The sequence below is a fragment of the Perognathus longimembris genome, chromosome 15 (assembly GCF_023159225.1).
Source record: "Perognathus longimembris pacificus isolate PPM17 chromosome 15, ASM2315922v1, whole genome shotgun sequence".
Lineage (NCBI taxonomy): Eukaryota > Metazoa > Chordata > Mammalia > Rodentia > Heteromyidae > Perognathus > Perognathus longimembris.
Genome location: NC_063175.1, coordinates 50,336,226 through 50,354,017, shown reverse-complemented (window position 1 = coordinate 50,354,017; position 17,792 = coordinate 50,336,226). Strand labels below are relative to the sequence as shown.

The window sequence follows — 17,792 nt, the reverse complement described above, 5'->3', positions numbered from 1 at the left end:
GCAACTGAGAAATCAGACAGGGAGGGGCTCTGGAACCCCTCGCCCAAACCAGGGAGGGTTCAAGGCGCACACAAAGGGCAGCCAGTGGCAAATCCAACACGGATCGGTTTGTAGACCTGCTCAATCAGGATCTTCTATTCTGTAAGCCTCACAAGAGGGCCTAAGCTTCTTTCTGTTCTGACCTCTTCCTCTTCCTCGCCGTGAGCCCTTCTTTAATTATACAGATTTCCCTGCAGGAAGCAAAAAGTATAGCAAGGGGGGAGAAACACAGCGTTTCCCCCACAGAAACCATGGCCACTCCCAGCCCTGTCTTTTGCTGGAGGTGGAATCTAGTGAGCTTTTCTATCCAGGCTGGCTTCAAACCTCAATCCTCTGAGGCTCAGCCGCTTCACTATCTTATAGGCAGTTCCACAGTGACTATAAGATGCTATCTTGGTGAACACCAACAAAAAACTCCTCCTCAGAAAGTAAATGGAGCACAGAGACATCAGTATGTTTATTCCTTGGTTACTCAGCATGTGCTCCATAGAATCGTCTGTTCATCTCTATGTCCTAAGTACCCCACGTTCCCAAAGGGAAAGTCTTACTTTGGTCTTCACAGTGGACAACACTTCAGGGGACTCTGGGACACTGCTGCTTCAGTTTCCTGCTCAGTTTCTCCTTTTGGCCACAGAAACCAGGAAGCAAGTCTCCAGCCTTGCTGGTCCTGAGGCTGCCCTGGTGGGCACACGAGTGCCCTTGGCACGTTGATGTCAATACCTGTTCATTGCAGCTGGCTAGATATATTTCCCTTAAAACAACAACAACAGCCACAAAAACCCCAAGCCAGTAAACGTCTGCGAGACCCCAAAGCTGCATCTATCTGCTGCAAACCCAAGCTGGTGGGAGCACCTGCAGCAGCACATCCCTGGTTGCTGGGACAAAAGCAGATGGATCCAATACTTGTAAATTTCATGTTTATTATAACAAAAATGATGACATGTCCATTTGTGCATTCTGCTTTAATAGGACTCTGGGTATGTAAATGGTCTATGGTCTCTAAACAGTCATGCTGATTGTGGCCGCAGTAAGGAACACAATTAAAACGTGTCTGCAAAGGTCAAGCGGTGCGGCTCGGGGAGGAAGCAAACAGGTTCCAGGCCCGGGCAGGACCCGGCCTGGTGGCCTCAGAGCTGCCTTGTCTTATCGGAACAAAAAATGAGCTTGCCAAAGCCTCGGCTGAAGGTGAGCTAGGTGTGCGGACAGGGCAGGGAGGGCTCCCCAGAGGGGGGAGAAGAGAAGTCAGTAATTTAGGCTGTGTCCTTACACCAAGACTACAAAACATCTGAAGCATCACTATATAACACGGAGCTATTTACAATAGAAATTTCTCAATCAACTGTTCTCTCAGAGAAAATTAGTGAGTCCCAGTGACTTAAGTCACCTGACAGAGTAAAGCAACTCCTAGGAGTTAGTCTCCATATTCTACAAATGTCTATCATTTTCAAGACAAAAAAAAAAAAGCCCCCCCCGCCAAGAAATACAGTATCACAATATTATTAAATCATTTAGCAAAGGCAAGCTGCCCTGCCTTCCAAACAAACAAGACAACGAAAAGCCATTTTAAAAAATATTACATTATCATTAACTGTTTCTCTGTAATATATTAAACCTTTTGTTCTTTGTCTTTACACATCTGATATGTTAGGGAAAAAAAGTTAACAAATTTAAATCATATTCATAAAGCATCACTAGAAGAAAAGTGGTAATTATTTCTTTTTAAAAAAAATAACCAACAGAAAGAGCCTAGAGATTAGCTGCAGAGAGTGGGGCAGTGTCTGGGCGGCCCTGGAGTAGAAGCCCTGGTTAACGGGACCTAGGAGACTGCTCGGTCTTTCTGGGTTAGTTTATTGTTACAGAGCAGTGCTGCGCGGGGTCATAGCGGCGTGTCGTACGAGTCCGGCAGCTGGTCCAGGTGGAACGGCCGTGGCGGCGGCGGCTGGGGCTGCGGCGGCGGCGGCTGCTGCTGCTCTTGGTGGTGTTTCATGATCTCCTTGACTTCCTCTTCTAGCTCTGGGGGGATGATAAACTGATCATCAGGGTCGGGCTGAGCCGGGGCAGCAAAATAGCCTCCGGGCTTTCGGAGCGGGGCATCGGTGGCAACCTCTATCACGTTGTGGCTCCTTTCCTGGGGGGCCACAGAGCCATTTGCCCTGCGGCGCCCGATGGTCCCCACGGCGGAGAAGTCCGCCTTCCTGGGCAGAGCCGGCTCGTCCTCGTTGGCACTGATGACGATGCCCTCGTCGCTGGCCTCGGCTGGCACGTGGAGCAGGGGCTGCGGTCTCTCCTTCTCCTTGGCCCGGCCGCAGTGGATGTCCACCTCCACCTCCACCCGGCTGCCGTTGCTGAAGACGCCCTCGATGGGCTCTTCGTCGTCGCTGTCCAGGCCATTGTCGGAGAAGGCGCTGGAGAAAGTGGCGCTGGACAGCTGGCGCTGGAAAGAGCTGGACAGGGAGACGGGGTGGAGCATGCAGCGCTGCTCGCTGGGGTAGGCGGGGCTGCTCTCATTGAGGGCTCCGGATGGGGGTTCGTCAGAGGCGGTGGAGCCCACCTCGCTGCTCATCTCCGAGGTGGACAGCTCACTGCTGATCTCGGACGCCATGCCGCTGCTGGAGGACGGCACGCCCAGCCCGTCGGAGGGCCGGTCCTTGATCACCATGTTGACGGAGGGCGGGAAGATGCCCGGGCTGGGCGGGGGCACGCTGCCGCCGGCCCCGAGCTCGCAGCAGCAGAAGCTGTCCTCCGTGACGCTGAGCTGGACCACCACGGCGCTGATGCTGTCGTGGCAGCCGTAGCTCTGGGCGAGGGTGCAGAGCTTCTTGGCCGCAGCCCGGGCATCGGGCACGTTGCGCACGGCCTCCACGGCCTCCCCGATGGACAAGCTGTCCCACAGCCCCTTGCTGCCCAGGATGAAGAACTCATCCTGGGGGGTGAGGAGCACCGACTGCACATGGGGGCGAGGGACCACACTGGGGTGGAGGAAGGTGTAGCCCAAGATGCGCGTGGATTCCGTCACTCCGTTCACCTTGCCGTCCTGGAAGAAGAAAGGTTTCCTAAGAGATGAGTGAGCATGGAGCACCCCGTCAACTGCACAACGTGTCTGACTACAGGACCCCAGGGAAGTGCTGGGGGCCCGCGGTGGGGGCCTGGTCTCCCTCCAGCAAGTCTTTAGGATGAAGGCCAGCGGCAAGTGGAAAGTACTCAGCCATTCACTTTGCTGGGGGTGTGTGCAGACTAAGCGGCAAGACCCACGGATCCTGGAGGCAAGCTATCCATCCACACCCCCACACAGGGCGCATGCTCCTAGCTCCTGCCAGGGATGAAGCCAGCCCACGAGACACACAAGTCAGGGTTCCTTCCATCCCACTAGCAGATGGAGCACCAGTGGACAGACACGGAGAGGCCTTAGTTGGTGAAGAAACGTGACTAGCTGAGTCACAATTCTCACATTTGGAGAGGCAGACGCTAAAGCAGAGGTGCTAATTCTTAAGGTTTACTTGAACTTGATTTCTTAGGACAAGTGGGGAAGGCAAACCTTCCGGATTTAGTTCAGGTGGGTTTATGCCACTTAAACAAGAAGCCAAAGTTCCAAACCATTTTTCAACAAAGACTTTTTTCAATAAAATGATCTGCTGTATTCTCTCTGTAAGTTCAAGGTTCACAGGCCCACGACATGCTACTACGTGCTTCTAATTTTAGCACGTCTTTCCATGGAAGGCTCTGATTTTTAGTACATGTCTAGGTTGGGCAAGTATCTCAGGGAACACCCACTATTCCCACTCCCACCCCTGGCCTTGGGCTTTGCAAAGTGTCTGCTTGTTCTCAGGGTGGCTTTCCCCGACTCCTCACACAATCTCACGATGCCACTCTTATGTACAGGTGGCGTCTTAGAAGATAAGTGAAACAGAGTAGCACACTTTAAATGCTCTCTTGCTAGGGATGCAATTTCTCCCAAAGGGGAGGATTTGCCAAGAGCTACCCTTGCTATTTTGGCCACCCGTTAAAGAGTTCTCCCAGCAGAACCAATGGTTCTGTGTACTGTATGTATGTGTGTTTTATGGGTATGCCTGAAAATACCGAAATGAAAAACAAAACAAAATAAGACAAAGCCCCCTCATTATCAAGTGAGGAAGAGGACAAACGGAAAGGCTGATCTACAAACTGTGATTCAGTTAGACAGTCGAAATCCTTAACCTTCAGATCATGTTAGGCATGTGACAATGATCACTTAAGGGCAATACATTCTGCATAATATCAGACTGTCTTTGCTTCCTAACATAGAGTCTTCCATCCATTTACATTCCCTCTGCTCCTAGAATAGACAGGCTAAATTTACACACAGATACATTTCCATGGGATCCCAGTGTATCGAGTCGTATTGTATCTTCTTATGGCTCTTACAAAGCCTAGCTGTAATCAGTCTTTTATGCTGCTGGACCATTTTCAATGGTCTGTGAACTCTATATGGTTCTGTGAATTTTATCAACAATAGAAGACTAGGAATTTTTTTTACCCCACAATTTTAATAAGCATCAGTAAGACTGAGAACTTCTTTTGGGCACATGTATATCTATGAAGATCACTGCTCTACACCAGTATCATTTTTCAGGCAAATAAAACCAGGTGAATTAGGGAATGTAGCAGAAAGAACTGCTAGAACCCCTTTCAAAAATTACACAGGTAATGAATCTTGTTACATTTCAACACTGGTGGGGGCTGTCACCTGTATTGTAGAATGTTCAGTGTACTGTAGAATGTTCAGTATATCTGTACCCTCTATCCACTATGTGCCAATAGACAAAAGAGCCCCCTGTGGACTACACAATTAAATGATACCAGTAAGCAAGAAACAAAATAACAGTTCCATAGACACTCGCAATGTCCCAGTCAGAGTAGCTTTGTAGGATGAGACCGATAGGTTACTATTCCTACTTACGGGTGAAAAAATGGGCTTAGAGCTATGCAAACCAGCACCGGGATTTCAGGAACAGGGCCCTCAACTACACAAGCACACTGTGGGCCAGTAGTTGTGGGATGAGATGATGCCCATGAAGCGCTCCTATACCTGGCAACTTGTAAGTGTTCAATTATCCTATAAGCTATAATACCTTTACACACATCCCACAACTGATATGTGTTTCATTATCCTACAGGGTATAATACTTTTACACACATCACACAAGGAATCTACTGTGGAACACTATGGTTGTGAAATACTAATTTTAAGCCAATTTCAAAAACCGTCTTGGAAAGCAAATGTCTGCTAACTTGTTTCTGCCATCAGCTGGCTACGGCTCTCTCTGCTCACCTCGGTGACAATGGCCTTGTGCTGCTTAATTCTCTTCAGTTCTTCTTCACAGCTCATGACATAAGATCTAGACAGAGGCAATGGCTTCCCATTTCTACAGAGAACAGTTTGGCACTTGCCCACATTAGCGGAAGTCAAGGTAAAGGACCCTCCTGGGTCAACAGGGTCATGCTTGATATGACAAAGGACAGCAGCACCTCCAAGTTTCTGCCCAGCAGTTCCAAGTTTCCTGGAATTTAAAGAGATGGAGTGAAAACTCAAGGAACCCGTCACGCGTCAGTTCTGTGTCTCAATGGGAAGACGGCCCTGGCTTCTGACACCACACGTCTGCACTAAGAGGTGTTGGAGAAAATGTCATTTTGTTCACTAAAATCCATACGAAGAGGTCTGTAATGAAGGGGCCTTTGTTCTGCTGTGCCCGGCCTGCTGCCCAAGGTTAATCACGCTGCCCTAGCAACACACTCCAAAGAGAGCAAGAAATTACCATTTCTTTCTCTATCCACTTCCCTAAATCCTCTGTTCCTAGGAGAGGAAAACTGAAGGGTCCACTTAAACCAGAACAAGTGCGAATACAGAATGGGTGCTCAGAATAACCTGGCTGCTCTCTCCTTCTGAAGGATCAGACTGGTGCTGTTCTTGAACTATACAGCCAACATTTTCTGGTAATCAAACATTGGGTGCTTATGATTTTATTTATGATATTTTATCATAGCCTTACTATTTGAAGCACCTACAAATTCTTTCTGCCCAAAAAGAAGCAAAGACTACCAACCACAATCTAAGAGAAATGACCATTTTCCCCAGGCCCCAGCTGTTTGAGTGGTACAGGAAGGAGGCAGTTATAAAAACAGCCTCCCTGTTTCACAAGGGCAGGGATACCCTGGAGCACTGTCAGCTCCTATCAGCTTCTAAGTTAAGCAAGTGGCAAGAGCAACAACGGAAACCAGGCACAAGGAACATGTAGACCCCCTAATGACCAAAGTGCTCATCGTGATCCTGTACCTTATTAACAGAGAAGGTAAAAGGTATGCCAATGACCCTGGAGATGGGCCTATAATTTGGGTCTCCAAACTTGAATTTCTAGATATCCATGACCAGATTTGGCTTTAAGACAGTACTACTTTCTTTCAAAAGCACAAAGATTTGTGAAGAGTATATATAAGCAACTAATCAGAGGAATTTGGAGTGCTCAGACTTTAATCCTTCCTCTTTCCTTCCTTTTTCCTTTCCTTTCCTTTTCCTCTCCTCTCCTTTCCTCTTCCTACCCCTCCCCTCCCCTCTCCTCTATTCTCCTTCCCTGTCCTGTCCTGTCCTCCCTCTCTCCCTTCCTTTCTTTCTTTGGTGGTACTAGGTTAGATCTCAGGACCTCAAACTTACTATGGCTAGTGCTCTACCACCTGAACCACCACAAGCCCAGCTTTTTTTTGCTGGTTCTTTTTAGAGATGGAGTCTCATAGACCTTTCTTCTCTGGCTGGCTTCAGTGATTGTGAGTCTCCTGAGTAGGTATGAGCCATGGGTGTCCAGCCTTCAGTTTGTAATTCTTACCCATTGCTTGAGGATAAAAAGTAGACCTCTTGGGAGGGGGTGGTGTGTGAATACAAATTGTGTGTGTGTGTGTGTGTGTGTGTGTGTGTGCGTGCATGTGGCATTCATTTTTCTCTAGGACAAGGTGGTGACTACAATGTGCCCAGCACTAGAACAGCATCTGGAGTTGTAGTGCTCAAGGAAAAACCCTGTTGCACTACTTACTAGCTCCAAGGGCACTTTGCTTGACTTCTGTCTCATCCAAAAAATGACAGTAACAATACTTGCCTCACTGGGAAAACTGATGAACTGTAAGGTGTTTACAACAATGATTATACATAGGAAAACCTCACTATATTAGTTACAATTGTTCAGCTGTAATGATTCGTGCCCCCTGATAGAGAGGTCAGGCTGGTGGCCAGGGCTCCCCCAAGACGCCCTGTACAGGCAGGCATGGTTCTGAAAGCTGCAGAGCACAGCACTGGGAAGCAGACCCTTGGTACCCTGGTTACAAAGCCACTTTCTCTGGCATATTATCTGAGAGAGGATGAGCAGATTGTCACTGCTATCATGACCTTGGAGCACAAGGTCATTCATCACTCTGGGCCCCTTAAAGCAAGAGTCTGTAGGACGGTCTTTATATGCAGGCCGATTCCTTTAGTTCACAAAGCCCTTAGGGTGGCAAAAGGATGAGCACAACTTCTTTCACTGAAGTGCTAGTAACAAACATCAAATAATCCCAAATGACACTCCCTAATTCCTGCAGTAAGTGAAGCTCTGCTGTGGGTGCCAGGCAGGTGCCTAAGAGTCTGCTAGTGAGGTTGTCTTGAACACTGAATAAGGGGGGAGCAAACATATAAGAATGTTGTAGACTAAACTACTATGTGACCACTTGCACAAATCTGAGTAATTCCACAAAGATTTTTACAAGGCACGCACCTGATGACTCAAGCCTATAATCCTAGCTACTCAAAAGGCTGCGATCGGAGGAGTGGTTTGAAGACAGCTGTTGCAGAAAAGTCTAAGACTCTTATCTCCAATTAACCTAGTGCATGAGAGCACTAGGCCCTGAGTTCAAGCTCCAGCACTGGTACAAGTACATACACACACCACATACCACACACACACACACACACACACACACACACACACACACACACACACACGGATAAGAAAACACATGGCAGGAACTTCATGTTTTACCTTTGCATTACTATGAATGTGTTGACCATGTATTCTTCCTCATTTTTGGTTTTCTGCAACTCTTCAGCCAAAATGTCACTCATAGTACACTGGAGAAGATAGGGTACCTCCACATTCCGATCTCCATCAAATACACCATACAGGGCCTCTCGGTTGTCGCGGAAGTTATTCACAGACAGGGCTGCAACACACAACCTGAAAAGGAAGAACTGTGCTAAGTGTGCTCATCTTTACTACTTCCCCATAACCAACTCAACACTATTTTCTAAAGTCCCAGTGATTCTTTCTTCATGACTCCAGACACGAGTAATAGGTAAACTGAGACTAGGCAACTTGTACTAAGCAATTTCTACACACAGAGAACAGTTAACATTCATTACAATATGATTCAGTATGTGTAACAACACTAACATGCATTACGCCTAACACCTTGCCCCACTTTTCTCTCCTGATTTTGTTGTTGTTGCTGTTACTGGTACCAGGGTTTGAACTCAGGTCTTCATCTACTACATGAGCCAAACCCCAGTCAGATATGGGTGGTTTTATTTTAAATGGTTATACGAAAGAGCTTCAATTCAACAAATCAGATTACAAGTAAGTGCATCTTCATCACTGTCACCTGATTTTATTCATGCAGTCAGTGAATGGCTATTCAGGAGAATCTGCACATCTGACCAAAACAGTGACAACATCAGAAAAAATTAGGAGCCAGGTGCTGGTAGTTCACAACTGTCATCCTAGCTACACCGAAAGCTGAGATCTGAGGATTGTGGTTCAAAGCTAGCCTGGGCAGGAAAAGTCCCTAAGGCTCTGATCTCCAATTAACCACCAGAAAACTGGAAGTGACACTGGCTCAAAGTGGTAGAGTGCTAGCCTTGAGCAGAAGAGCTCAAGGACAGTGCCTAGGTCTCAAGTTCAAGCCCCATAACTGACCAAAGGGGGAAAAAAGTAGGAAACATGAAACGTAAAACTACATGAAACGTTTTTAATAATTTCAAGAGGAAGCAAAACACATACCAGACCTTTCAGAAAGAAATTGGACCTAACCTGGTGCCTGCTGTGCTTACTCCTGGGGAGGAAACCCCCAGATTGCATCAAGAAGAGCTCTGTGTGAGACCGGGAGTGCCTTGCTGGTAGCTGAGGGCTGCCCTGCAAAGCGCTGGAGAAGAGCTACTTCAGCTACTGAGCACTGGAAGTCAAGAGTCTCCTCTACTGCAGCTTCAAAGAATCAAAGCGAGAAAGGAATTTAATTGTGTCCCAGACACTTCAAAACGAAGCAGAGAAGCTGGGCATGGTGGCACTCGCCTGGCATCCCAGCACAGGCTACGAGCTCATGATCAGCCTGGGCTACACAGCATGGCCCTATCTCTGGAAATCAAAAGCAACCAGACAAACAAGTAAAAAAATATACCCCAAAACCTACAGAGAGGAAAAAAATGGAGGAGAAAACTACAACAAAAAGGCATTGGTGAGTGGAGGGCAAATGTCAATGCCCTGAAAGATAAGTCTTGGAAAAAGGGCAGGAAAAAACCAAGTATTTATGACACACATTTGAAACTGGATGACAATTATAAAACTACAGGTAAGTCCAATAAACTGCCAACAAGAGCAGCATGAATAAAGCAGACTAAGGCACGCCACAATCAAATTGCTCAAACCTAAGAAGGAAGGTAGAGGGTAGACGGGGCAGAAAGTCAGGAATGACTGCACACTTCTCAAGGAACACCAAAGACAGGAGCCACATATTTCAAGAACTGACTCAAGGGGAAAACAAACAAACAAACAAAAACTAGAGGCCAACAAAGATTTCTAAACCGGTAAACATTGAAAAGTGACGGTGAAAGGAAAGCACTTTCATAGGTGGCAATCTGGACTTCTACAAATGCTATCATCGCAAATGGCAGCGGGGTGGAGACATCTCACCACCACACGCCTCCCCAGGGATGGGGGACACTACCACACCTGCTGAGTAGAGGCCAGGCACGCTGCGACACACCCTACAGTCTGCCCCCAAATCTCAATGGCACTGAAGTTAAGAAACACTGTTTTAGAAAATGACACACCAAAGCAAAAACCCTACAATAGAAGCCCAAGAAAAACAAGAATAGCACAAAGACACACACAGAAGTAGTAGTAATATTTGTAAGATGCTTATATGTGACAGGCTACAATACTACTTGGAGGTAAGCTGTGAGAACTTAATCCCTATGCAAGGATTTTTTATTTTCTATTTTTTTTTCCAGTCCTGGGGCTTGGACTCAGGACCTGAGCACTGTCCCTGGCTTCTTTTTGCTCAAGGCTAGCACTCTACCACTTGAGCCACAGCGCCACTTCTGGATTTTTCTGTTTCTGTGGTGCTGAAGACTCGAACCCAGGGCTTTGTGGATGCTAGGCAAGCATTCCACCGCTAAGCCACATTCCCAGCCCCTAAGCAAGGATTTCCCAAAAGGAAATCTTCCCTCTCTCCCACACACATATAGAATGGATGAGAAGGAAAAGAGAAATAAGCAGCTCACGTAAAATACAAAAACTTCCCAAACTGGCAAAATAAAAGAAGCCAGAGGAAAGAAAGCAAGGACAAAGGTGGCTACGATTTTAGGGTGCTATTCAGTTTGTATTTCCCTGAGCAGGTGGCAGCCTGCATCTATGCTTGCTTCAGGACAAAACACAGGGCTACACACTTACTACTTAAAATACTTCTCTGGATTTAGGTCATACTTCAATTAAAAAAAGAAATTGTGGAAGAGGAATTATGCAGAAAAAAACAGACCTAACTGATTACTTGCTCAATCCATAGGAGCAAGTGGGTAATACAGTTTAATATCCAGATATTTTAAAAAGACTTATATTTCACATCAGTGTTTTGAAATTGGAAAAATAGAGATTTATAAGACACCTGATCCTTTAAAAAGGATCATTTCCTCTAGAAAGGAAATTTGAGCACTGTAAAGAATACATAGCTAACCCAACAGCATGCAGTACAATGAACATGCTAATGAGGCAATAGCTAGAACCATGGAGGAGCGGAGTCCAGCCAGCTATTCTGCCTTTGCTGAGCAAGGGGAACAGAGACTGAGATGTGGACTGTCTTTCCTCTAAGAAGCAGGAGGCAAATCACCCTGTAGGGAAAGTGGGAGGGATCAGTGTGCCAGATCCAAAACTACAGCAAATGCTACTTCCTGTCCCAAGGAAAAGCAGTCAACACAGCAGCAATAATGCCACCTCTTACATTCTACGAGGGACCAGCTAGTCAGCAATTCTCAATCCGAGACAGTTTAGAATCACTTACTTGGGATTTTAAAACCTTCAGATTCAATGAGTCTAGGCTGAATAATAGCTTCATGCTTATATTTCATATATATGTTATACTGTATGTAGCTAGTATATGATTTATATAAAATAACATTATATTATATATATTATATGACATATTTATATATGTGTGTTTATATGTGTATGCATATATATATATTTTTTTATTTTTATTTTTTTTTTGGCCAGTCCTGGGCCTTGGACTCAGGGCCTGAGCACTGTCCCCTGGCTTCTTCCCGCTCAAGGCTAGCACTCTGCCACTTGAGCCACAGCGCCGCTTCTGGCCATTTTCTGTATATGTGGTGCTGGGGAATCGAACCTAGGGCCTCGTGTATCCGAGGCAGGCACTCTTGCCACTAGGCTATATCCCCAGCCCTATATATATTTTTTTTAAATCAGGGTCTCACTAAGTTCCACAAGCTGGCCTAATCCTGGAATTATAGGTGTACACCACCATACCCAGTTGGGAATTTTTATTTTAAAGTTCCTTACTCAACTGGTTCTAATGTACACCTACGACTGATCGCTTGTGTGAGCTATTATTGGGTCTCCTCCACTTTCCGTTATCCTCTACTCTCAATATGGTGCTGTTATACCTTAGCTAGTAGAATTATGACTATGGCTGGATTCTTTACTTTCCTGGTATTACCTATTAGCATATCCTCATATTATGTAAGCATGCTGGTAAGTTTGATTGCAGTTCTTAGGGGGAAAAAATCAATGTTTTTATAAAAGAGAGGGTTGGTTGGAGCAAGTATGAGTGAAAAGAAATTAAGGAAGAGAACTCTGTGACAACTTGGCAGCAGGATGAATGGATGACATTACAGGGAGTTGCCAACCTAATTTGGATCGTAGGAATAGTGCCCAGATCACCAATGTAAATTATCTTAAATATGAACAATCGAAGCCATTTCTCCCTTAATGCTATCCCTGTTCTGCTTGGTAAACAAGTTTCAGAGTAAGATAAAGGGTCTTTTCAAAGGAGCAGGGATGCATTTCAATACTTATGCCTTTTCCAAACACTGGAGTCTTACATAGATATAGTGTGTCAGTTACACCGTATCTTAGCAACCTCTCTCACAAAAGGGGAGTATGTGATACCAAGCACTGCCTTAGCTTAGTGTTCAAACAGATGTCAGGAGGGAGCCTCCCTTTGGAGAAACACATTCAGAGAAAGTTTACAGGAGAAAAGTGTGTGCAAAAGCCCCAGGTTTCTTTGAACCCTACACTAAATGAAGGGAACAGCTTTTGCTCCTAAGTTTCATCCAACTTACTTGTTTTTCACTCCAGAAGCTTCAGTGTAACCATGGCTCCACACCGCTGGGGCTCCAGATGCATCAACTGCTGAAGGCTGATCGATCTTGAAGCAGCGGATGTTACTAACAAGAGAAAAAAGGAAAGAAGAATCATTAAAACGTCAAACAAGTGTGAACTGCTCCCTTTACCTGAGTAATAAAAAACATCTACGAGGCGGTCTGTACTTGTAATTTCTCTTTTGTGTTTACGATGTCTGAAATATTTATCAGCAACAAGAACCACTTACTCTACTGATAATGAATCCATAATATGAAAATTAGAATTCCTGGGCAGCAATTAGAGATTGTCATATCTTCTACACTGTCTTGAGAATGAAAAAGACAGCTTTCAACTTTGGCATGAGAAAAAGAAATGAAGTATGAGGTTGGTATATCATCTTCTCATCCAACTTCTGCCCGTATTATCCTTTCAAAGACTTAACAAACATTATTGAGGACCTGAATCATCAAGTTCTTTCCTTACTTGAGTAAGCCACTTACGTTAATACTGCCCCGTATTACTACGTGTATACAGACTAAAAAGCAAATGTGGGTAACTTTAATAAGTTACACATTCACTGCATCTATTTAAACGAGGAGATTTAAGTTCTCACCTAAGCTTTTAAGTTGATCCAATAGGACCAAAACAGAGATACTATTGTTTACAAATAAGAATAAACTCTCCAATGGAATTTCTTTAAAAAGCAGCCTCTAGTCCCACCAAAGAGGAAGTAATGACAGTTGTGAGACATGTCTGTAGGAAGACTAGATACATGGGAAAGTGAGTCCTGCTCATCTCTCGCAAACTGTCACTGAGTTTCCCCTCATACTATTTAAACAAGAGAAAAAAATACATCTAGCATCTCTTCATGTGTGATAGGTGTGGAATGGTGTGTACGGGCACGTGTGCTGGTCTTGGGGCTTGAACTCTGGGCCTTAAGTTCTCTCTCAGCCTCTGATGCTTAACGCTGGCACACTACCATTTGAGTCACTCCTCCACTTGTGGCTTTCTGCTGGTTAACTGGAGATGAGAGTTTCGTATTTGTCTACCTAGGCTGGCTTCAAACTGAGATCCTCAGACCTTAACCTCCTGAGCAGATACTTATTACAAGTGTGAGCCACTGGTGCCCTCCTTAAAGCATTTCTTGACAACTTAAACACATAAAGACTTTTGCCAACCAACCCCACCACCATTTATATTTTCTGTTCCCAGTACTCATTTAACTCCTAAGTCTAACAAATACTCTATACAAATATCTAGAATACTCTTTCTAGGCACTAATTAATACTCGTAAGATGAATATCAATATTTAACTGCCATTCAGTTTCACTACACAAACACTGGTGGCAATTTCTCTAAAATTTAAAAATATTTTGCAAAAGAAAATATTCTACTTTCAATAATTAGCAAACACTCACCTCTATAGTAAAAGTTGAAAAACATACAAATCATAGATAGTTCCAACACAGAATCCTCAAATCATTTTATATTATGAAGGCCTACAAATCCTCTTTTCAAAGTTTTCAATAATATCAATAAAAGAGAAGCAGTAAAAAATGACAGTCAACTATTTGATCTCTGTATGCGCCAGTGTTACTTTGTTTGTTTGTTTGTTTTTGCCAGTTCTGGGACTTGGGACTCAGGGCCTGAGCACTGTCCCTGGCTTCTTTTTGCTTAAGGCTAGCACTCTACCTCTTGAGACACAGCATCACCTCCGGCTTTTTCTGTTTATGTGGTACTGAGGAACTGAACCCAAGGCTTCATACATGCTAGGCAAACACTCTACCCCTAAGCCACATTCCCAGCCCCCAGTGTTACATTTTATCGATCTAAAGTGGTAGGCAATGCAAGGATTTCTTAAAAGCCATTTATCTGTTATTTGGATACGGTGGCTCTCATGGCTGTAAACCTATTTGGTAGATGAGGGGATCACAACTGAAGGTAACCTAGGCACAGAACTTCCAGGAAGAAGCCATCTTAACCAATGGTTGGGTACAATGCCAGATGCCTGTCATCTCAAGTTATAGACTAGTTATGGTATCATGTGCCTGTCATTCCAGGAAGCACAAATAGGAAGATCATAGCCTAGGCCTAGACTCTACTACTAGAGTGGCTCAAGTGGTAGAGTACCAGCCAAGCAGGCTGAGCATACACAATTCAAATCCCAGGCTCACAAAAGGGGAGGGGAGGGGGCCTTTGTTAAAGGCTAATTTCTAAGTACTCTGGCACTTTTTACAGATCACAGAGTCTTCAGAGAAATAATTTTGTTTCCTAGCCTGATCATAAAAGGAAAAATAATCCTTAGTGCCTCTGCCCCACTCACTGATTCTTTCTAGTAAAGCAGAAAGAATTTCTCTGGTCTAGCTGAATGGCAAGTGGCAAGCAGCAATCTGAGGGGCGCTGCGGTGTGACGCCTGCGCATCTTCAAATGAGGCACAGATGAGTTCCCGTATGTACCCACCCAGCTCTTGTACAATGTGTAATAAAGGCACACTCCCTTGGCTTGGCTTGCTCGCTCACAACTGGTGCTTCACCACTTACGGCAATCCTCCTAGCCCTCCTGTTTACTGGAGATAAGAGTCTCACAGACCTTTCTTCCTGGGCTAGGTTTAATCCTGCAAATCTCAGCCTCTTGAGAAGCTAATATTACAGGCATGAATCACTGGTGCTTGGCTTAGATTTACTCTTGGTACATTTAATAAAAGGTTATGTGTAAAATCTATGTATATATAGAACATGATGTCCAAACTAATCTGTATATGCTGATTTCTTGATACTGTCTCCCTTTCTTTTTCATCTAAAATAACCATTTCTAGCTTGTGAGCATATTCAGATGATTTTATTTTATAGATATAACTTAATTCAGCCTTTTGAGGGATACATCTTTTCTCTAAATAGCTAGTTTCATTCATTAACAACTTGACACAATTCTTAAACATAATAATTTGGGGGTTGGAAATGTGGCTTAGTGGTAGAGTGCTTGCCTAGCATGCATGAAGCCCCCATTTCAATTCCTCAGTTCCACATAAACAGAGAAGGCCAGAAGTGGTGCTGTGGCTCAAGTGGCAGAGTGCCAGCCTTGAGCAAAAGAATCTCAGGGACAGTGCCCAGGCCCTGAGTCCAAGCCCTAGGACTGGCAAAAAACAAACACCCCCCCCCCATAATAACTCAAAATAATTCTATCATATTTACAAAAAGTTCTCAAGATAGAAATATATCTTGATGACTGATCTACTCAGTCTTGAGAAGTACTTTTTCAAGAAAAGATACTTCTTGGGAGGTGGGGGCCGGGAAGGATTGTGTAGGTTGAGTCTTCTCTTATTCTTATCAGGTAACTGGCCAGGCGGAGGGCATGAGGCCACAGTTTCACATAATGATACACTGTGGCAAGAAGCTAGGCCTCCATGTCTTCTTGAGGATACTCTGCTTAGCAGGCTTCCTACACTGTATACCAAATCAACTTTTTCATAAAGTATTTTAAATGTCAAGTGGGTACTGACCAGACCAATTCTATCCAGGAATCACTGTAAAGCTGCACTAAACCAAAGACTGTATTAATAGATCATTCATCGAATTTCTCTTCTATTTTCTATGACACTGGGCAAGCATATATAAAAGACACAGTGACTAATGTGGGTCAAGGCTCAATACTGCAACTTTAAGATACATGGCAGTAGGTGGGTAGAGTGGCAAAAACCTGTAATCCTAGCTACTCAGGAGGTAGAGATCAGTAGAACCATAGTTTTAAAGCCAGCCTGGGGAAAGAGCTAATAAAAACCCATCTCAACCAATAATCTGGCCGTGTGGAACATACCTATAATTCCAGCTACACAGGAGACAGGTAGGAGGATGGTAGTTCAAGGCTGGTTCTGGGCAAAGAAATTGTACCTAAAAAGTAACCTAAGTGACCAGGTGATGGTGGCTCAGGCCTGTAATCCTACTCAGGAGGCTGAGATTTGAAGCTCACAGCTCAAAGATAGCCCAGGCAGGAAAATCCATCAAGACTCTTGTCTCCAATCAACTACTAAAAAAAAAGTTGGAAGTGTTGCTGTGGCTCAAGTGGTAGACCACTAGTATCAAGCAAAAGACATTCAAGGATAGTTCTCAGGACCAGCACACAAAACAGACAGACATGTAGGCAGGCAGGCAGGCAGACAGACAAAACAGACAAGACAGACAGACAGACAGACAGAGCCAAAGAGGTTGGGGGGGGGGTGGTTTAAGGTCAAACATACCAAAAGAACAGATACTGTAACAAGTGAAAATTCAGAGAAGTTTAAAGAAGAAAATAAAGACTACTAATAACACCTTATTAGTCAGAGAACAACTTTCAGGCATCCTTTAAGGCACTTCACAACACCTTTCAGGCTTTTTTTGAGGGTGTGCATGCACACTATTTTAAAAAGGGGGAATTACACGTGTATATACTTCTTTGAAATTTTTCTTTTCATTTAATACTATTCTGTGGAGATCTTTCCAATTTGTACTATAGGTATACATAATAACTAGTGATTATAATATTGACAAATGGAGTATAATTTGGTTACTTCTACTAAATGACATTTAGAGTTCTGTGATAAACATTAAAACCAAACTTCTTTTGTACCGATATTACCATAAATAAACTTCAACATGATTCTGTTTGTGGGTGGGGGGGTCATGCTTGTCAGGAAGGTACTCTATTAGTTGAGCCATGGCTCCAGAATTTTTGCTTTAGTTCTTTTTCAAACAGGATTTCACATTAATGCCAGGCTTACGATCCTATCTGTATTTCCCATGTAGTGGTGACGATGGGTATGTACTGCTGTGCCTACGCTGGCCTCAAACCATGATCCTTTTTGGCTGGGGATATGGCCTAGTGGCAAAGAGTGCTTGCTTCATATCCATGAAGGCCTGGGTTCAATTCCCCAGCACCACATATACAGAAAACAGCCAGGAGTGGCGCTGTGGCTCAAGTGGCAGAGTGCTAGCCTTGAGCAAAAAGAAGCCAGGGACAGTGCTCAGACCCTGAGTCCAAGCCCCAGGACCGGCAAAAACAAGCAAACAAACAAACAAAAAACCCACAAAAACAAACCATGATCCTGGTCTATGCCTCCTGAGGAAGTAGGA

General features: G+C 44.6%; 1 protein-coding gene across 1 annotated transcript in view; it reads right to left on the bottom strand.

Moving 5' to 3' along the window:
- Window positions 1–942: 942 nt before the first annotated feature.
- Window positions 943–17,792, bottom strand: part of Phlpp1 (PH domain and leucine rich repeat protein phosphatase 1) — a 183,309-nt gene continuing 166,459 nt past the window's right edge. Inside the window, 4 exon segments of the mRNA XM_048363595.1 lie at window positions 943–3,073; window positions 5,348–5,576; window positions 8,076–8,270; window positions 12,662–12,766. Of these exon segments, the coding sequence (XP_048219552.1) occupies window positions 1,916–3,073; window positions 5,348–5,576; window positions 8,076–8,270; window positions 12,662–12,766 (1,687 nt within the window). The 3' untranslated portion in view covers window positions 943–1,915.